The sequence below is a fragment of the Panulirus ornatus genome, chromosome 11 (assembly GCF_036320965.1).
Source record: "Panulirus ornatus isolate Po-2019 chromosome 11, ASM3632096v1, whole genome shotgun sequence".
NCBI classification, from domain to species: domain Eukaryota; kingdom Metazoa; phylum Arthropoda; class Malacostraca; order Decapoda; family Palinuridae; genus Panulirus; species Panulirus ornatus.
The window spans coordinates 7,434,577-7,453,908 of record NC_092234.1 but is presented as its reverse complement, the minus strand read 5'-3'; the positions used below and the strand labels follow the sequence as shown (position 1 = coordinate 7,453,908).

The window sequence follows — 19,332 nt, the reverse complement described above, 5'->3', positions numbered from 1 at the left end:
CAACGTGCCACCTAAATATAAGAAATAAAAGTTAAAACATAGACCTTTATACTATTTAATTCTTCCATTTCAGAGTTATGTATGTATTATCCCCCGTCCAGCCACTTCAGGACCTAAATCCAAACAACTCTGCGCCAGCTGTTACTATGAACAGAATTTTCAGATTACATGAAGAGAATCTCTCTCTCTCTCTCTCTCTCTCTCTCTCTCTCTCTCTCTCTCTCTCTCTCTCTCTCTCTCGTGTCTTTTGATTGATTTGATAGTAAACTCAGTGTTATGGCTGTCGTCTGGAAGGGGTTATGGAGACCCACCTCCCCCAGGGGAAGCTTCCCAACCCAGCGTTGTGCGTGTGTGAGGACATAAGAATTGCCCCTGGGGGAATAGTGAGGCACAGTTGGTACTAGCTATTACCCTGGGGGAACAGGGAGCCACGGCTTCTGCTGGCCAGTACCTTCTGTCGCTATCGTCTCTCATCGTTTGGTTACTGTGTTACTTGGCGTGACACTCCCTTACTGGTCCTTAGGAAATTATAACAACAAAAGGTGTCCCTTATTGCCGTGACCAGGATTCGAACCTGGGTTATTGCGGCCACAACGCAATGTACTAACCACTATACGATCACGGCCGCCGGTGAGACTTTTAGATAGATATTATAGAGAATTCACATTTTCACCCCTGAATTTGTCTATGGCATGGGAGAGTCTCTCTCTCTCTCTCTCTCTCTCTCTCTCTCTCTCTCTCTCTCTCTCTCTCTCTCTCTCTCTCTCTCTCTCTCTCTCTCCCTCCCTCTTTCTTTCTTTCTTTCTTTCTTTCTTTCTTTCTTTCTTTCTCCATTTCCTTGTGAGGTCAAACCATTTGCGGAGACGCGTCCACAACTCGATTTTCCCTTACAGAATCAGTAACACTCGGACTTTCAGACCACAAGTTCGTGATGGAAGGACAGAAAGTGAGATTAGTTCTCCTCTGATTGGGGCCATATCCGTACGCGTTGGGGGATCCAATTTTGTGCTGGTGTTAATCTGGAGACGCGCGGTGCACGCTACGCGCTACCTGTGAAGGCATAACACATAGTAGCTAAGATCAACAGAAATTAGGGACACCAAGTGCGAAATTACCAGAGGTTATATATATAAATATATATATATAAATATATATATATATATATATATATATATATATTTATATATATATATATATATATATATATATATATATATATATATATATATATATATATATATATATGCGAGAGAAGAGCGCAGTCACTGTAGAAATTGGCCATCATAGATTGTCTTTAACCTCTGTCCATCTTGTACTACGGTAATTCATTTTTATCTGTATCACTTCATATCTCCAGAATGTCTTCATTATGTTCATCTGTCCACCTCTTGCAAAGCCATTCATTCAAGCCCTTATCCACCTACCCATCTAAGCCTATATCAGCACAGCCATCCTTCATATAATCTATTTTGAAGTCTATTCATCTATCCATCTTTTGGTTCATCTTTTTATTCGTCTGTGTGTTGGTCAGTCCACCACCCTACCTAACAATCGTTCTGTAGCATGTAATTGTCTGGCATTGCTCAGATCCACCCATGTCTCTTGGCAGAAGAAAAATAGATATTATTAGTCAGCCCAAAAACAAATTTGGAGGCCAAGGTGATGATTGGGAGCTGCATTAACATATTGCAAAGATGGTGGCAGCAATTTGTATCTATTTTTACAGAGTAATGAATTTAACTGATAGCATATATATATATATATATATATATATATATATATATATATATCCTGTCTGCGAGGGTTTACCTCACTGTCCTCAAATTCATTCGAAATACTGGAATAAAGGAACTTGGCCGGGAAGAAATTGTCAAGAATGGTTTAAATCCCACACAGACCAGATAGTTTTTTGACCACAGTATAGCAGATGTGTGAAACTGAGGCTTAGTATATCCCTTATTGTGTGTTGTATGTGGGAGCCATTCCTTATCCGTTCCGTTTATCGGCCATCCTTTTCATGGTGAGGGGAGGGATACCCGCTGGCGCTGAAGGACACGTAACTTTAATTTTCCTCTCTGGGGTCCTGATATTTGTCCTTCATCCTCTCATCTGTAGCCTGTCTTCTGTTCACGATGACACACCTGATAATGAGATGACTCCAGTTTTGTTATCAGTGTTTATTCAGATAATGGATGATGATAGTCTTGGCCTATTTAAGAGACTAATGGTAGATAAGCATGACAAATTCTGGAAGGTTTAGTCATATATTTGCTCAACAGATGACTCTGTCTGTGCTTGTGACTGGTGTATATGTTCGTTTGGGTTGATCTCAACTTTGACTTTGATATTGCATTTATCTCATGGATTTATAGGGCATAAGGTGTCTTTTTTACACCATCTAGAATACCCTCTGATGCATTTGAATTTTTTCCATTTGAAAGGTTTGGATGTTGATTTTTGGATAGTGGAAAATATTGAAAATAAATCCTCGGGGACAGAATCAGAAATTTTGACAGACGAAAACATCGACCTGGGAGCAGCAGAATTCGGGAATCGCCGATGTTGTCATGATGTTTCTCTCCTTAGGTGAGTTGTATGTGAAGCTCTTCTTCTCTTGGAAACTGTACATGAATGGAACACCAGCGAGCACAGGAGGAAAGTGGACGGAGACTGAGGATACGTCAGATATCGTCAAAATTTGAGATTATCATTTTTTGGGTAGTATCACTTGCGATTGGGGCTTCCATTCATAACAAACTTATCAGAGAATGTTCAAGACATTTTGATGTATTGACTCCATCATTGTTACCACTCCAAGGTATAATTACTAGTGAAGCTACGTATGGACATACAGACGCACGGTTACATTACATGAGAGACTTAAATTTGACTTGTCTCGCCGTCTTGCTGCTATTTCATTCGTCATCGCCTCGTCTGAAACCGCATATTCAGTGTCACTTGGGAGTCATTTGGTACTGATTTTACTCATTAGGTGCCAGAAGGGTTACCGGGATAACAGTCGCCAGTCAAGGACAATTCGCCTAAATGGAGCAAGCCAGGTCAGTCTTCCTCTCTAGCAGCCAAGTGATCCCCAGCAGGAAATGAATATAATGTTAGTACATCTCCTCTCTTCCATTTCTGCTATTAGGTAAGGCTAAGTACGGTTTTCATAGGCTACAGGTAGGTTGCTATTTTTATGTGTTATACCTATTTGTACAGTAATTAACCCAAAATTTTCCCTGATATACGAAACCCTGATCACCTTATCTAATATGGTATTGTTCAGTAAAATGTAATGCTCAGAATCATGCTTTGCATCTGTTGTTTCATTCTTCTAATTATACTAGCATTGCAGGAGTGATTCATGAAGAGAGAGAGATGAAAGTAGGAAATTAATTCCATAGCCTCACTGATTAAGGAAAGTAGGTATCGTACAGTAATTTGTCGTAAGGCTAGTCTCTTCGAAGAAACTGGAAAACAGCAGCCAGACATGTGGTATAGTTTTAAGTCTATGTGGTAGGGTTACATGCACATGGGAGCATTGGCCAAAATAATCACCTATACGTCAAGGAGAGAGCAGCAGCTTCACAGTGGCCAGAAAGAGAAGCCAGATCCTTTCAAATGATATGGAGATGTCATGGAAAATGTTACGAATGTCACCAGAATTCCTGACAGAGGAAAACCAGAGGTGAATCACATAGGAAAGAAAATCACCAGTGACTCTTCTATTGCAAATGTGGTCTTGGTGATGAGAAATAAGGTAATGGGATTCTAAGATGAATTGCAAAGTATTGTTTTTATTGAATATATAGACAGACGTTGATTACAGTGATACATTTTTTGTGATATGATGTTACAATATAACTAGATGTTCACTGTAGATAAAATAAAATCATTCAGTCATATGTAAAAAAGGACTTCTCTGACACTGAATGATGAATGTTGGTTCTTGTATAATCATCTATGACATTACTGTATCTTTTTACCTTCATAATTATTTACAGGTGTGGTAAGTAGAATAAACGAGTTGAATTAAAGATTATCAGTGAATTTTGCCTGTTTTTCCTTAAATCAGTATTTTACTGCAGATTTCTCTTTTTTGTGATTGTAGTTGTAATGCAGTATTTTGTTTTAGGTAACTGATTGAGCGGTCAGAGCTGATATTGCAAAATGAAATGCCATCAGATCCTTACTGGCGCTTGCAATGCTGGTGACCGCTGCTTTGCTGTTGGTAGTGTGGAAGGTGTGCCATTCACAGTAAGTATTTCTTTTAACATGGTGGTAATTTATAGACCACACTTGCTCTGTTTAGCATACTATATGATTATTAAGGCTGGAAATCCTCCCCTATCGTTTTTTTTTTTAATTTTCCAAAAGAAGGAACAGAGGGGGGCCAGGTGAGGATATTCCACAAAGGCCCAGTCCTCTGTTCTTAAACGCTACCTCGCTAACGCGGGAAATGGCGAATAGTTTAAAAGAAAGAAAGAAAAAGCTTGATATGCCATTTTGAAATCTACAGCAAGGTAATCACTGCATTACTCTCTTCATGATGTTAAAAGAATTTGAAATAGTGTTCAGCACATCGAATTAGGGATATATTTCAAATATCTCATTTCGCACAGTAAGTTTAAGGAGGGGGATGGCCATGGCAGGAAATGTCAGGGTGCTTTGTCAAACATGTCTAGATAACATGCTCCATCCCTCTGACACACTTTATGGGTCCTCTCCCTTCATTCCATCCCTTTATATCCAGCTTATGATGGGGTCTCCCCCATCTCATTTCCCCTACACTTCTGTCGCATGTGTCCTTTGTGCCAATCTCTCCTCACTCATTCTTACCCTATTTCCAAACCATTTCAGTATACCTACTTCAGATCTCCCAACCATACTGATCTTTTCACTGCACATATTCCTTACCCTATCATTAATTACTCAGCCAACCCTCCTCACACACTATAGTACCTTCAAACATTCCGTATTTAGCATGCTCACCATCTTTTGTACATCTTCATATATAGTTCTTGCCTCATATCTGTACCGTGGAACATACCCATCTTTGCCTTCTGAGATAATGACCTCTCCTCACATTCTTCAATGCTCTCAAAGCCTTCACCCTCACACTCATCCTATGACTCCCTTCAGTTCCAATTGTTCCTCTCTGCCATGTCCATGTCTTCACTTCCTCCAGGTTTTTCCCATTCAAATTCACACTCTAACTGTCCAATCTCTCTGCACTACTAAACCTGATGACCTTGTTTTTATTCATATTTACCTTAACATTCTTCTTTCACACACTTACCCAAACTCAGATACCAATTTCTGCACACTTTCACTCAAATTTGGTATCAATTCTGTGTCATCCGCAAACACTCAAGTTGCCTCTCTGGTCCCCCTACCCCCAAGAGACTGCATACCGCCCCTGTCTCCATGACCCTTGCAATTACCTCCCTTACCTCCCCATCCATAAACAGATTAAACAGCTATGGTGATATCACGGAGCCCTGCTACAGACCCACCTTAATGTGGAACCATTCACTCTGTCTTCTACTTATTCACGTGCACAGCTGACTCGATAGATACTGACTGCTTTTGATTGCTTTTCTCCTGCACCATATGTTCGTAACACCCTCCACAAAGCATGTGGATATTTAAATCTTTACCCTGATTTTTCCTAAGTTACTAATGTTTGATTTCTTTTGTAGGCATATGCTGCTGGCTGCAACATTGTTATTCTGGCCAGTACATATGAGCGTGTCCAAGTGATTCCGGGAGTGTGCCATGACAATGTCCAGATATCTTGTGTTGACTGCTCCACTGACACAGGCAAGATAGCAGCAGCTTATGGGAAGCTCGTTTGCATATTTGAACCCACACCTCTAATCAATCAGATTAATGAGCATGTAAGTTTTTATTTTTATTTTTGAAAATTATCATGTCTTTTGAATTTTATTGAATTGCTTTACTGAGTTATGATTTTTTCTTTTCTTAGTACTGTATATCTTGTAGGTTTTTGCTGAATATTTGAAGACTTGGGCACAGATTGCAAATTTAAGTCAACATGTAAGCAGTTTTTAGTAGTCTGTAAGAACAGAAGTTTGTGTTAAGGCTAGAGTTGAGTTGAAGAACCAACTTGAGTCAACTTAAGTTAACCCGTCTTACAGGTAATCATCATCACCTCAATCATTACTCTCCAGTTTAACTTACCATGTGTACTTGACAGACTTATACCTAAGTAATTTGATCATTTTTCTCTTCTTAATGCCTTCATACAATAGCTCTCTGCTTTTTTATTGTTCTTGTATTATGATATTTTTAGGTTTATTATTATTATCCTGTGTCTGTGTTTAATTGATATTTTAAAAAGCTGTAACTTGACTGACGAAGTTGTAGGTATTGATGGATTTATGGATATTTTCTTTATAGAAACTAGACTACCGATGGATTCAGACGGGAGTGATCGAGGCAGAGAGTTACATAAATACCATGTCATGGAATGTGGAAGGGACGCGCCTCCTAACTGCAGGAGATGTGCTACAGATGTGGGCATCTCCCTTGGCAAAGCTTGCAACTGCAGAGGATGGTAAACTTTTTACCTCTGAATATACTCAGTAACTTCATGTATTGTGCTGAAATAATCAGATTTTTGCATTACAGATATGTTAGTTTATTTAGAAGCTTTTTCAGATTATTTATTATATTTGATATAAAGGTATTTGTCATATTTACGTGTTATCATTAGATACAGAAGTGTAGCTGACACAAGTTACATGTTTTGTCAATCTTTTTTTCTCAGGTCCTTACCCTGTGATGTTTGATTTGGAGAGTGATGCTGCTGATGAAGATGAACCAGTGTGGTTGTGTATTTGGCGATGTGTCACAGCAGTGCCAACTGTATTTCTATGTTTCTCACCAGATGGCACCCTTTTTGCCACAGCAGCAGCTAATGATCGCTTAGTCAAGATATGGTATGATAACAAGCATAGTAAGTATTTGATTCTTTCTGTGAGGCATAACATTAATTTTGTTCCATCTGTTTTATACAAATATAGTACAGTATCATTTAATTAGTCATGCATTCCCAGCTTCAAAGTTGCACTCCACTTGGGAGCAGGGTAAGGGGGACACTCATGGAGCAGGATTAACCACCTGGAAGTGGAGTCTTAAAAACTTTATACATATTATCATCTATCTATCTGTCTATATCTCTGATACCCCATCCCTCTTGGAACTCCCTCAAGAGGGTGACCATGGCAAAAGAGTTTCCATAACTGGTGAACTCCAGAGCTGCTGCTTAGCCTTTAGTGTCTCACCCTTATGAGGCCAGTGGGAAAGGGCAGCTCTAGTGCAGTGTTTCCAGAGGCTCCTACCTAATGTTCCTGCATAATATCTCAACCTGCTACTTAATGCTCCCGCTCAATATTATTATCAGTCTTGTTATAAAGCCTAAAGACCCCTTTTGTAAGGATCCTGCTCTTCAAGGCTGCACTATATGCTAAAGCAGGAAAATGCTGGATTCCTTAGGGTGAGAAGGTCTTTGATGAAACTGTACTCCAAAGTTATTGGAACACTATCTGTTTATTGAACATTTACAGTGTTTATTCTGTAGACTAGTGGTTTTCAATCTATATGATTTACTAAAGGCACCCAAAGCTTATTTGTCATATTTTGCAGCACCTCTGTCCAATATTCACAGAATTTTGACACCCCTGTCCCATGTTATATTCCTTAAACTTTTTTGCATTATTGTCTTAGTGTTCATATTTTTTATTCATACAGCTGGGGTATAGGGTTATTGTTTGATGTTATTAAGATAGAAAAAAGTGTCTGATTTCTAGTGAAATGTAAAGAAATAAAGAGTCGCTGTGTTATTATGATTTATCATTGGAAACTTTTGTGGCACCCTCAAGAGATGTTTCTGGCACCCTGGTTGGGAATCACTACTTTTAACATAGGTAGTACATTTTCAAGGTTCTGACAGTGACTGATTTTCTAGTGCTGGCTCCTGCTCGTCCTCAAGATGGAATAAACTTGAATAGCGAGATGACCCGTTCATCTGTTAGTTTCAGCTACATTTACTTGCCCCATCCTAGTGCTGTCAAAGGATTCACTTGGAGGGCTACCAGCAAGTATATGCCCAAGTAAGTTGAACTAGCTATGCTTGATCAAGATTTCATTGATATTCACATGTTATGCACTCGAGTGCTTAAAGTCAGCTCATATGTAAGTTGGAAGTTGCAGCTATCATAACATGGATGACAAGATAATAGATGGAAAACTTAGGTTGTAATTTTTCTGCTTCAGACTACTGTTATTGCATTTATAAATGATTTACAAAATGAAACTGAGTAGAATTTTGCTGCTTTGTAGTGCTGGTACTATATTTTATGAATGATTGACAAAAGATAAAGTCTTGAGGTAGTATGGAAATTTAGAAACAAAGGTTATAGTGTTAATGACAAGAGTAGCTCCTTTGAATGAGGTATGTTAGATTAAGACTTAAGAAAAATAATGGAAGATGGGATGAGAATGTGTAAGAGTTTGCATAAATGTGCCAGGGCCATCATTATTGAACTTTGGCAAGTACAGTAGTCTATTGAGTAATGTCTTCTTCCTCACCTTTCTGTAAAACTTCTTTAATATCAACATCCAATATGCAGTTATACTGTTTATGACTATTTTATCTGATTAGTATTTCTCTTTTGAACAGGGGAAGTGTAAGCAACATGTTGGTGACATCATGTCGTGACAATATTAGTCGTGTGTGGGTGGAGACAGTTTTGCCTGATGATGATCTTGTGTCTCTCCATCATCTAGATCCTATTGCAGCCCAGAATCCACGTTTCCGAACACATCGCCATAAGCATCGTTTTATGCAGAGGTTGAAGCATATGAAGTATGTATGACAAACATTGACATTTATTATTGTTGTAATTACTTGCAAACATTGACATTTGTTATTGTTATTACTTGATGCCCATTAGCTTGTCAGCAAGTTGGTTTGCCTTCGGTAACAAGTCTGTAAATTTGCAGTGTGCTTCTAACCTGCTGATCTATGTGCTAACCTAAGGTCAAACGGACAAATTTTTAAATGCTTGCTGATGTGCTGACAGTACTAATTTGCATCTAGTAGGGAGGAATCCACACACTCTTGACACATAGGATTCATCTTACCTCCTTCTGTTCAGTTGGCTGTGTACTGAGACTTATGGAGTCTCTTGGCTTTACAGTGTGTTGTGAGCACTTTTTCAACATTTTTCCCCTCAAACAGAATGTTCTAGTAAGTTTTGGTGCTGTATATAGTAGCAAAATCAAGAGCAGTATATTTATTCCATTAACTTCATATTGTAACACATAACCATGGTTTTCACATTATTCTCCTTACAGCAACAAATATTTGATTTGTTTGTTGACGTTTACAAGTAAAGTACCACTGGTAATCTCTCAGAAAATGAAAATCGTGTGTATAACCCTAAGTGCAGAAGTTGGTGCTTTTGCTGATCAGGAGGAAGGATTAGATATTGTGATGATGTCAAAAAGTGAAATGATGGTGTGGCAGTGATCATGGGTGGGCACAAATGTAAGCGATCAAGAATGCTTATGAACTTGCTTTTCATTGCTTTTGAGGTCAAAATTTGCATACATTGTAGGTTGATGCGTTTTGATGACGTGGGTTACTCCTCAATGCAAGAGCAGCATTCATTTGCTGGCAGACATCTTTACAGCCAAAGTGAAGAAGATACACGTTCTCACTCTGAGAAGTCAGAAGATGTCTGAGAGTGTCATAGAATTAATCTTGGCATATTCAAGAGGATTCAGGCACACCATGGTTTACATAATATTGTGGCAGAGGTTGTGACCATTGAATCACTGGAAGCCTAAAAGAAGGAGTATGAGGACATGTGCTAGGATTATTTCCACAGCCCCACCTTCACCTGGAACCACTCACCCTGCTCTCTACTTGTACACAGGCTTTACTCTCTTATTAAAACTCCTCTACTTCTGACAGCTCTCCTCCCACACCATATGTTCATTCTTTTCACAAAGCATCTCTATCAGCTGTATCAAATGCCTGCTCCACATCCATCAATGCCACATACAGATGTTTTTGTTTCTCAAAGTATTTCTCACAAATTTTTCAACACAAATTTCTGATCCAAACATCCTTTTCCTCATTTGAACCACATTGTTCCTCACCAGTTTGATGATCTGTGCCTACAACCACCTTCTCAATCACCAAACTCCCATACACCTTACCAGACTCAAACTTTTACCCCTGTAATTCAAACATTCACTTTTGTACCCCTGGTCTCTATACATTGGCACTATACAGGCATTCTGCCAATCCTCAGGCACCTCACCATGATCCATATATGCACTGAATCCTAGCTAGATACTCAACAACACATTCACCCTCTTAGGAAATTAAAGTGCGGTCCCATCCACTTTGCCATACTTCATCTTAGAGAAGTCTGTCACGGCATTAACCACATCATCATTCATTTTATTTCATTCATGTACAACTCTTATATACAAAAGTACCTCTTCACATATTTTTTCAACAATTTGCTTTTTCAGTGTCATGGTATGTCCAATAGTTGTTTTATCATTGCATATCTCAAAGAACTGCCCACTGTTTACATCACCAATCCGTTTTGAAAAATAAAAGGTTGTGATCAGGTCATCCCACTTTTTAAAAGATAAAAGGTTGTGATCAGGTCATCCTACTTTCTTCTCTTTTCCATGGTGGACAACTTTAAGGTATCAAGCCTTTCTCTTAATTTTGGTGCCATCTTCGTTCCTCTCCTCAGGACCTTCTGTGTTAGTTTTTTGTGTTTAAGTATGGTGACCAAACTTGAGAAGCATATTCTACTTTTTGCTTTGTGTTGTATAGGATGTGAACTGCTTGCTGATTATTTCCCTGTCTGTGAACGTGAATGCAATTTTGATATTTACCAGCAAGCTGTTGTTCACCTTAACTGTTCTCTTAGGGTAGGACTTTGGTGATAGGTTAAGGACAATGTTAGCTCCCAAATCTATTTCACACTCAGGTTCCATCAGTTTCTTTCTTGATCTGTGATTGCTACTTGTATGTTATGGGGAGAGAGTTTTACATTCGCATTGCCCCTTCTCTTATGTGTTTTTTTATAATCAGCTATTTGTACATTATGAGCAGAGAGTTTTACACTCATGGGATCCCAATTCTTGTACTTTTTGCACCAACAAGAAAAAATACACATTTTTTTTGGCTGTATATGTGTATGTGTGTGTCATCATTCTTTAGTGTGAAGATTTTGATTAGTATGAATAAATTGGCTCTGCTAATTTTATAGAGAATTTACAAATGCTGGTATTTTTTGCTCACAGAGCATGTTTCCAGATGAGGCGTCATGTGAAGTCAGGTTCCATTGTCATGGGTGGACTTAGTGGGATTGGGACAAGGCCTCTTCCTACCATCCCATCATCCTATTCAGTTCATGATTTCCATATGTATGGAATTCATGCTATGGGGATTACTCCAGGTTAGTTTTTTAGTATGAAAAGTATAGAAGTGTTGAGATTTTATAATAAAGATGTAATGTATTTTATTTTGGATTAGTATCTGGTGTATATTTGCTGAAGGACATAGTATTTAGGTGTTAGAGATACTGGACTTGATCACCTAAGGAAGCACTATCTTGGGATGGATGAAGGTGTGACTTTTTCCAGTATAGATTGTAAACCACTTCTACATTATACCACATATTCATTAGCTTTTTAACTGTTTTTCAGAGTTTGTAACATTCTGCTCATATATCTAATGTTATCTCTCTGCTTCTGACTGTCTAGTAATGCACTTGTAATTCTTTTTATCATCCACTGTTTATACAGTAAGGTAAACCATATCTACACTTTCTTCATAGAACCATGTAAAGCATCTGAGAGAGTATTTGATGGAGATTGAAAGCACCATTTACACCCAGAAAATAGATTATATCTATAAAGATTCGCCCCACTTTGACCATCATAAAACATAAGAAACTGATTGATGCTTGTTCACAAAACTCAGCCACACAGCATCCCATCTAGGTCTGTGACATCACAGCATGGAAATGAAGGTAAACCATGGAAATGTCTGTGGGGCCTTGATGTGGTTAGGGAACTGTGGTTTCGGTACATTACACATGACAGCTAGAGACAGTGTGATCGGATATGGCCTTTTTTTGTCTGTTTTCCGGTGCTACCTGGCTGATGCAGGGAATGGCGGGATGGCTATGGGAATGGATGAAGGTGAGCAAGGTAGTTGAAGATAACACCAGCTTCAGTCAGCATAACCATTACTTTTTTGCATGTTTTCTTTTTATTTTGGAATAGGATTATATCCTTGATTTTAAACAGATCCAAGGAAATATAGCAGCAAGAGTTTTGTAGTTAACAGTGAAAGTGACCATGATATTCTGCAGAGAAATATTGCATGTTTTCTTTTAAGGACATTGATTGGCATATGCCAGTTCATCCCAGGATATACTTTTTCCATAGTAGCTGGAATGGCATTGGCTGTAGGAGGCCAAAATCTTGGCCTTCTTGGAGTTGCTCTGTATGTGTATGTATTATGCAACTCCACAGAGGAGCAGGGAAATTGATTGACTCTTTGGAGCAAGAGGAAACTCAACAAAACCGTTCCTCTTTTTGTCAGCGAAAGTCTTGCCAAACTTGACATCTTGCATGTGGTGTAACCACTTGCAGGTTGAATCCAGTAACCGCTATTGTACCTAACTCTCATGGCTGAGGATCCCCTTCAGTGAAGCTCCAGCAGTGCTTAGTGGCCAGTACCTCAGATTAGGAAAGCACTTTTTTTAATTTATTTGGTGTCTAGGTATAAGAATCTACTAAATAGTGAAGATACTCTTTATAGTTAGATTGATCTAAAGTCAAATTATCTTGTTGAAGGTTAGACAGGTCAGTTTAGGAGGAAACCTATTTTTATAGTCATGAAAAATGTCTTCTATGGGATTCATGTGGTATGTTCACTTATGACTCAAATATTTCCTAGGTCTAACAGAAATGATGTAGGATAATGTTTGCTAGTTCTTCCAGGCTCCTGTGTAAACATTTATCAGCAGAGTGAGTATATTTCTGTTAGGATCAGGAAGATGGTTCCTCATCATTACCAGGGCTCTTTGCTAGAACCCTTCATATGAGGATAGTGGCTTCAGTGTTAGCTTTCTTAACACTTACTTTCGCACATGCCTGCGAGTATTTACCCTGGCCAACTGCAAGGGCCTATTAGGCTGGTTGATGGCTGTGCTGGCGCAGTCCACTTCTCCCACCTATTTTTAGAGGTTGCTAGACATCACCCCTCCACTGTGAAATCACAGGTCTGGATGGGTTGCTGTATGGTTGATGAACACTGAAAGAGCACCTACTAGACATATTTTTTTGCCTATGGTAGAGAAGTGGTTTTTCATCTTGTAAAACCTACATTTGTTGCTTCAAGTAGTTGATGACTGCTTTCCGGATATTTGGCTATTTTAGATATATACAGTTGATGCTTAGATGCTTGAAGGGAAGGAGGTGGATGGTGTCTGGTTTTATAGGAGAAACTGTAGATTATGTATGTGCTGTTATAGATAGAAGTCTTTTACTTCATATACTGTACTTATATAGCTGATGAACATTTAGTATATCATATAATGTCCAGCATAGAGGCTCATCCAGTCTTCACAGTATCCTATCTTCACCAATCTTTCTATATCAGAATGCTTGAAGGATACAAGGTAAGCACTCTTGTCTAGCCGAAATAAAATGCCAGATTACTCTAAGCTGCCATTTCTCAAAGTACTGTCCTCTTTAAGCCAGGTTGTCATGGCCTAGAAAGTAGATAAAATTCACTAGGTCAGTTCTCTACTTAGATCATTTCAACTTAGTCAAAATGATGAGTAATCACTAGAATGTTCCCCTCTACAGTAGACTAGGGTTGGAGTGATGGAAAGTACTTATGTTGATGAACCCACCATCCCTTACTCCACCCCACAATTCCAAGAATATATGCCAAAGGCACATCCTCCACCCAAAGGTGGGCCTACCTGTTCCAGCTTTTAGACAGTTGCTATTTGTCAGTCCCAAATGGGATGATGGACAGCCTGGTTATTGTGAGCCAACAGTCCAGACTGGGTCTCAACTTAAGCCTGTTGATGTATAGCAAGGGATACTGGGCAAAACACTTAACAAGATTTAGTTGAGCAACTGACACAGTATCACCGAGTTTACTGATAGCACATTTTTGGTGTTTATTTTGTTCTGTTGTATATTAGATACCTTGTGGCATTATATTTTACATTTTAATTGTTATTTGTTTTTTCAACATAGGTTTCCAGTTTCACCTTGCAGCCTCAATAAATGCAGAAACTGATATTCCTCTGGTTCCTAGCATCAGTGGAGTAACATCTGGAGAATCAGAGCAGAGTTTTGTTATCCATTGGCTTAATAACAAGGAGATGCATTTTACATCTGAAGCAGAAAACATACTTTTGGAGGTACAGTAAAAGTGATTGGTTTTCATGTACTAGGGAGATCCCCTCACATTGTTTACCACTTCTCTACCAATGCATCTGCACCTGTATGGACTGTTTTTTGTATGTCATAATCGTTGAAAGCCTGAAGTTGCTCTTCCATTCTTCTCTCTTGTAATGTCACTTTCTAGAATTGGAAACAGGAAAAGGAACAAAGTGAGGATCTTTTCATCAATGACTGCTTCACTGTAGCATGAAAGGTAAGCACTTATGAAAGAAATGTCGGTGTCTATAGCCACTCTTACGAGTTGAAAGCACTGGAATAGTGATATGTGGCAGCTTGACTGTACATTTTCTGGTTCTTCACCTTGAGGCTTCACCAAAAATTTCCTTGCACCTCTTTTCAGTTTTCCGGCTTTCTCTTGATGGGGCTGCTTTGTTGAGATTTTTCATATTCTTAACAATGTAGTAGTCATGATTTTAGAATCTAATAGAGGGTTAAGAACCCCTTATGTTTTTTCCAGTGTTATTTTTCTGGTACATTAGTATGCAACAGCAGGAAGATTACAGATTTATTTGTTTCTCAATCCTACCCATATGCTTTGTGTATGAGTAATATAATAGATGTAAGCATATGTCTGTTAGATCATGAATGAGTTGCATCTCTGTACCTTTTTTAACTTTTGATATATTGATGGCTTTATTTCATTTTTTCTTATCGATAAAGTAAGGGAATTACAGTAATTCAGCATCATGTTTTGTTAACATGCAAATACAGAATGCAACAGATATATGTAGAATATGTGATGCAAATTTTTTTCCGACAGATAAGTCGTCGTGCAATGGAAAAAGAAACTGCATCATTAGATCACGATCGTCATTCTGAAGTTAGTGATCTAGAAGATCCTCGGCTCCGGGCAACAGCTGGGTTGCGTCTAGGGTCAAGAACTCCTTCTCACATGACAAGTCGAACCCGCAGTATTGATGATGATGATCCTGTCAGTCAGCATTCCGCATCAGTTCGTTCCCATCAGCCACTTAGTGCTGCTACATCATCAACTTCAATTGCTACTGATGTGACCACAGCAACCACCACTGCCCTTGGAGATGCCCTGGACCGCCGCATTGAGATATTACTGCGTGACTGGCACCAGACATCAGACGTTCTTTTCTCAATCCACCCTGTGGATGGATCTCTTCTTGTATGGATTGTGGATTTCCTTGATGATTATCCAGGATCTTTCCGTCAAGCACAAGTGTCATTCAGTGCCAGAATTCCTAATGCTCTTCCTTTAGGAGATGCCATGACCATGTCACCAAATCTAGCTATCTATAATGGAACAACACCATCATTCCTTAAGCAGCTACTTAAACTGGAACTAGCACATGAAGAAGAGCTGTGAGTGCCTTTGGAATTTCATTTTTAGCCAAACTCATGAAATGAGAAAAATTGTTAGTTTGTGAGTTAATGTGCAATTAGGTATCTTCATCATGAGGGATCTTCATTAATAGACTTATTATATACATAGTTTGATTTGCTTGTTCTCCATCTGATTAGGAGAGCAGTACATGATTGACCTTTATTTTGTCCTTTCTTCATCCTTTTTTTATGATTGCTCACTACAAAAGTGGTTGTGCAGATTTCTTCTATATCTGACAAATCTCTCATCCGAAATTAAGAGAGAGGAACTGCTGCCACTACACCATTTCCAGTCTGATTCAAGAGTGCCAGATATTTGAAAAATAGTGCTGCCATTTTGATGCTGTACTTAGGAACTTACTTGTAGGGGGGATATGAGACACAATTCATGAAAGTCCATTTTTTTGGTAGTAAGTTAGATTTTGTTGTAGTTCAAGAAAGTGAAATTTTTTAAGATTATTAGGATCAAAGTCTTTAGCTGTAATGCAAGAGCTATTTGATATTCACTTTTCCAGCTTTGAATTTATCAGTCATACCATATTTGCAGTTTTTTTTTTAATGACTATATCTTTCATCCTATGTTGATAGATCATAGATTAGTGTGACACTTTCATGAGATACAATTACAACTTCAGCTAAGATCATTATCATGCACAGCAGTGCATGCAGCATCTCTCATGCATGTGTTTTGAAGTAGCATAGAAGATGCTAACCTTTGTATTTAATTGCTGTTACTTTTTCTTTCTATGTTACAGTCGTGGAGGGAAGAACAAAAGCAAGAGTAACTTAACCTTGGCGAGTAATGATGAGCGTGACTTATTAGGTGGAGGAAGTAGCCCCTCTCCGATCATCTCTATGACTACTAAGCATAGCAATGGTTCTCTGAATCTTTGGCACCTTACTGTAGCTGAAGGATCCAGATTTACTCAGGTAAATAACATCTTTAAAAAATTTCATTGCTTAATATAATTTACATTGTGTAAGCTATATGAAGCCCATATTCTGCTATTTTCACTGCATTGTATTATCCTTCCAACTGAAGAGATCATAATCCTCAGTTGATATTGGTTAACTGGAAATATGCCATAGCAGAGAAAAGGCTTTAATTCTACTCCTCACCAGTAAATGAACTTTGGAGTATAAGTTTTGACCACTGCACAGATCCTTTATATTTTGATATTACACAAGACACAAAAAGTATGGACTATGATGATGTTGAGAAATGTTCCAGGGAAGAAACTTGAGAATGATGGCAATTATTAGATGGAAATGTTCTTGACTGATTATATATATATAGACATAACATAATGATGATTAGTCCATAAAGGATACCATATTATGACTTTTGAGTGGTTTTAAAAAGAAAAAATGAAGAGGATGCTTTTCAATTAAAGATGTTAATAAGGATATGGTTTATGCACATAGCAATTGAAGGATTTTAAGCGTGCCAAACATAGACTCTACAGATTCTTCCATTTGTGTTGGCCTTTGTAAATGTTACCCTGTTGAAAAATCATCATCCATATTTCGTATTGATAATTGTGTTTTAATTTTAATTTTCCAAAAAAAGGAACAGAGAAGAGGGCCAGGTGAGGATATTCCCTCAAAGGCCCAGTCCTCTGTTCTTAACGCTACCTCGCTATCGCGGGAAAGGGCGAACAGTATGAAAAAAAAAAAAAAAATTGTGTGATATTCAATTTTATGACAATTGTAGATAATTTTGTATGTAACACCTGTATTTTAACAAAGAGCCTTTTGTCCAGTTAGGAATATGTTGATTATTTAATGTATTGGATAAGAAAGGGTTAGAAAGAGTATTTATCTTCCTTGAGTAACTTGTTATTCAAGAAAATCCAGACATTTAAAAGGACAACACATGACTGTGAATAGAATTTCCAGAAATTAGAGTTTTGGCTAATCATAATTTCTGCTTATGGGATTTAGTTGCACATGTTAAATAGCATTACCTTACCAATCTCATGGCATTGTAAACAGTAGAAGTGCTCCCACATACACAGGTGACTATAGGTTGAATGAGATTTGGATAGATATTGTACTAAATTAGGTTCAGGACATCAAGATTCCGATTCTGTTAAATCCCTAGAATAACATAAATGACTTGGAATAGTACACTACACATTATGAATTTGAGCATTTTCCTGTAAATACTACTTGGTCACAATCCCCAAGACATTTGTATAATTAACGTGTAGTATGCATTAGTCTGCATAAACCATAAGTCTAATACGATTAGGAATTCAGGTATAGATACATGTCTCATTAACATATTGTTTGTCAGTGTATGTACAGTTTGTAAGTTCCTGAATATGTGGGTTGTCCATGATGAATCTTTTCCTAACACCAATAAACCATAATACACCCTAAAGAGAGGTGATGCATGCCAAACCATTTCCATGCTCCTTGTAATGTAAAGTCAATGGATATCTAAACTGAAGGTTGCTGTTTGGGTATTTTCTACATAATGTCCCTCCATACATCCTGTGTTTGTCAAGCATAATTCAGAATGCTGAAATCATCAGTGGCATTGCTGATCTTTATTGCAGGTCCTGAATATATCCCACTTCACAAGAGTTTGTGGACATCGCTTTCAGCTGAATGACATCAAGTGCCACCCAGTCCTGCCATTACTTCTCTCGACATCTCATCACAATAAGAGAGAAGTTTCTCCTGGCAATCCACCTAGTACCGATGAAACTCCTTTAATATGTATCCAGGTAGTTATACTGATGGATGAGTTTAACTTATTGTGAAGATACAGTGTATCACATATTTCAGAGCAAATTTGTTTAAGGATCATTTGATTTTTTTATTAGTTTTAATTAGATGCTATTTTGTGTGTGGTGGGGTGGCGATGGGAATGGATGAAGGCAGCAAGTATGGATGTGTATATGTATATATGTCTGTGTATGTATATGTATGTATGCATTGAAATGTATATGTATGTATATGTGCGTGTGTGGACGTTTCTGTATATACATGCATATGTGGGTGGGTTAGGCAATTCCTCTTCTGTTTCCTTGCACTACCTTACTAACTCGGGAGACAGCAGTTAAATAAAAAAAAAGTTTTATTCATTGTCTGAATTATGTAATTGATCTATCTTGTGTACCAGATTTTGTGAAAATAGACTATACATCCATAAAGTATGTAGTGTGTGTGTGTATATATGTATTCATGGTATCTGTATTTGCTGGCTCCTGTGTGTAAGTGACCGTAGCCATCCTAGGGAGTACACTAACCTCCATGTAAGTACATAACACCATTAAGCATTATACTGGGTCTTAAAGTATCACTGAACCTCACAGAAATTAAAGCCTTGTCAGTTTGAACTCTTAAGAGGATACAGGTAGATGTCCTATATTCTTCAAGATTGACATTTCATCCCAGAATCGGGAACTAATA

At 38.1% G+C, this 19,332-nt stretch overlaps 1 protein-coding gene and 1 non-coding gene across 2 annotated transcripts in view; one reads left to right on the top strand and one right to left on the bottom strand.

Annotated features, from left to right (window-relative positions):
- Positions 1-553: 553 nt before the first annotated feature.
- TRNAH-GUG (transfer RNA histidin (anticodon GUG)) lies at positions 554-625 on the bottom strand. Its single transcript has one exon. It is a non-coding gene; the product is annotated as a tRNA-His (tRNA).
- Positions 626-2,495: 1,870 nt separating this feature from the next.
- Rbcn-3A (rabconnectin-3 alpha) overlaps positions 2,496-19,332 on the top strand; it is a 105,830-nt gene continuing 88,993 nt past the window's right edge. Inside the window, exons 1-12 of the mRNA XM_071666188.1 lie at positions 2,496-2,586; positions 4,136-4,257; positions 5,703-5,900; positions 6,424-6,580; positions 6,794-6,982; positions 7,994-8,138; positions 8,708-8,893; positions 11,365-11,519; positions 14,347-14,513; positions 15,317-15,888; positions 16,665-16,839; positions 18,474-18,644. Coding sequence (XP_071522289.1) covers positions 4,171-4,257; positions 5,703-5,900; positions 6,424-6,580; positions 6,794-6,982; positions 7,994-8,138; positions 8,708-8,893; positions 11,365-11,519; positions 14,347-14,513; positions 15,317-15,888; positions 16,665-16,839; positions 18,474-18,644 — 2,202 coding nt within the window. The 5' untranslated portion in view covers positions 2,496-2,586; positions 4,136-4,170. The remainder of the gene's footprint in view (positions 2,587-4,135; positions 4,258-5,702; positions 5,901-6,423; positions 6,581-6,793; positions 6,983-7,993; positions 8,139-8,707; positions 8,894-11,364; positions 11,520-14,346; positions 14,514-15,316; positions 15,889-16,664; positions 16,840-18,473; positions 18,645-19,332) is intronic.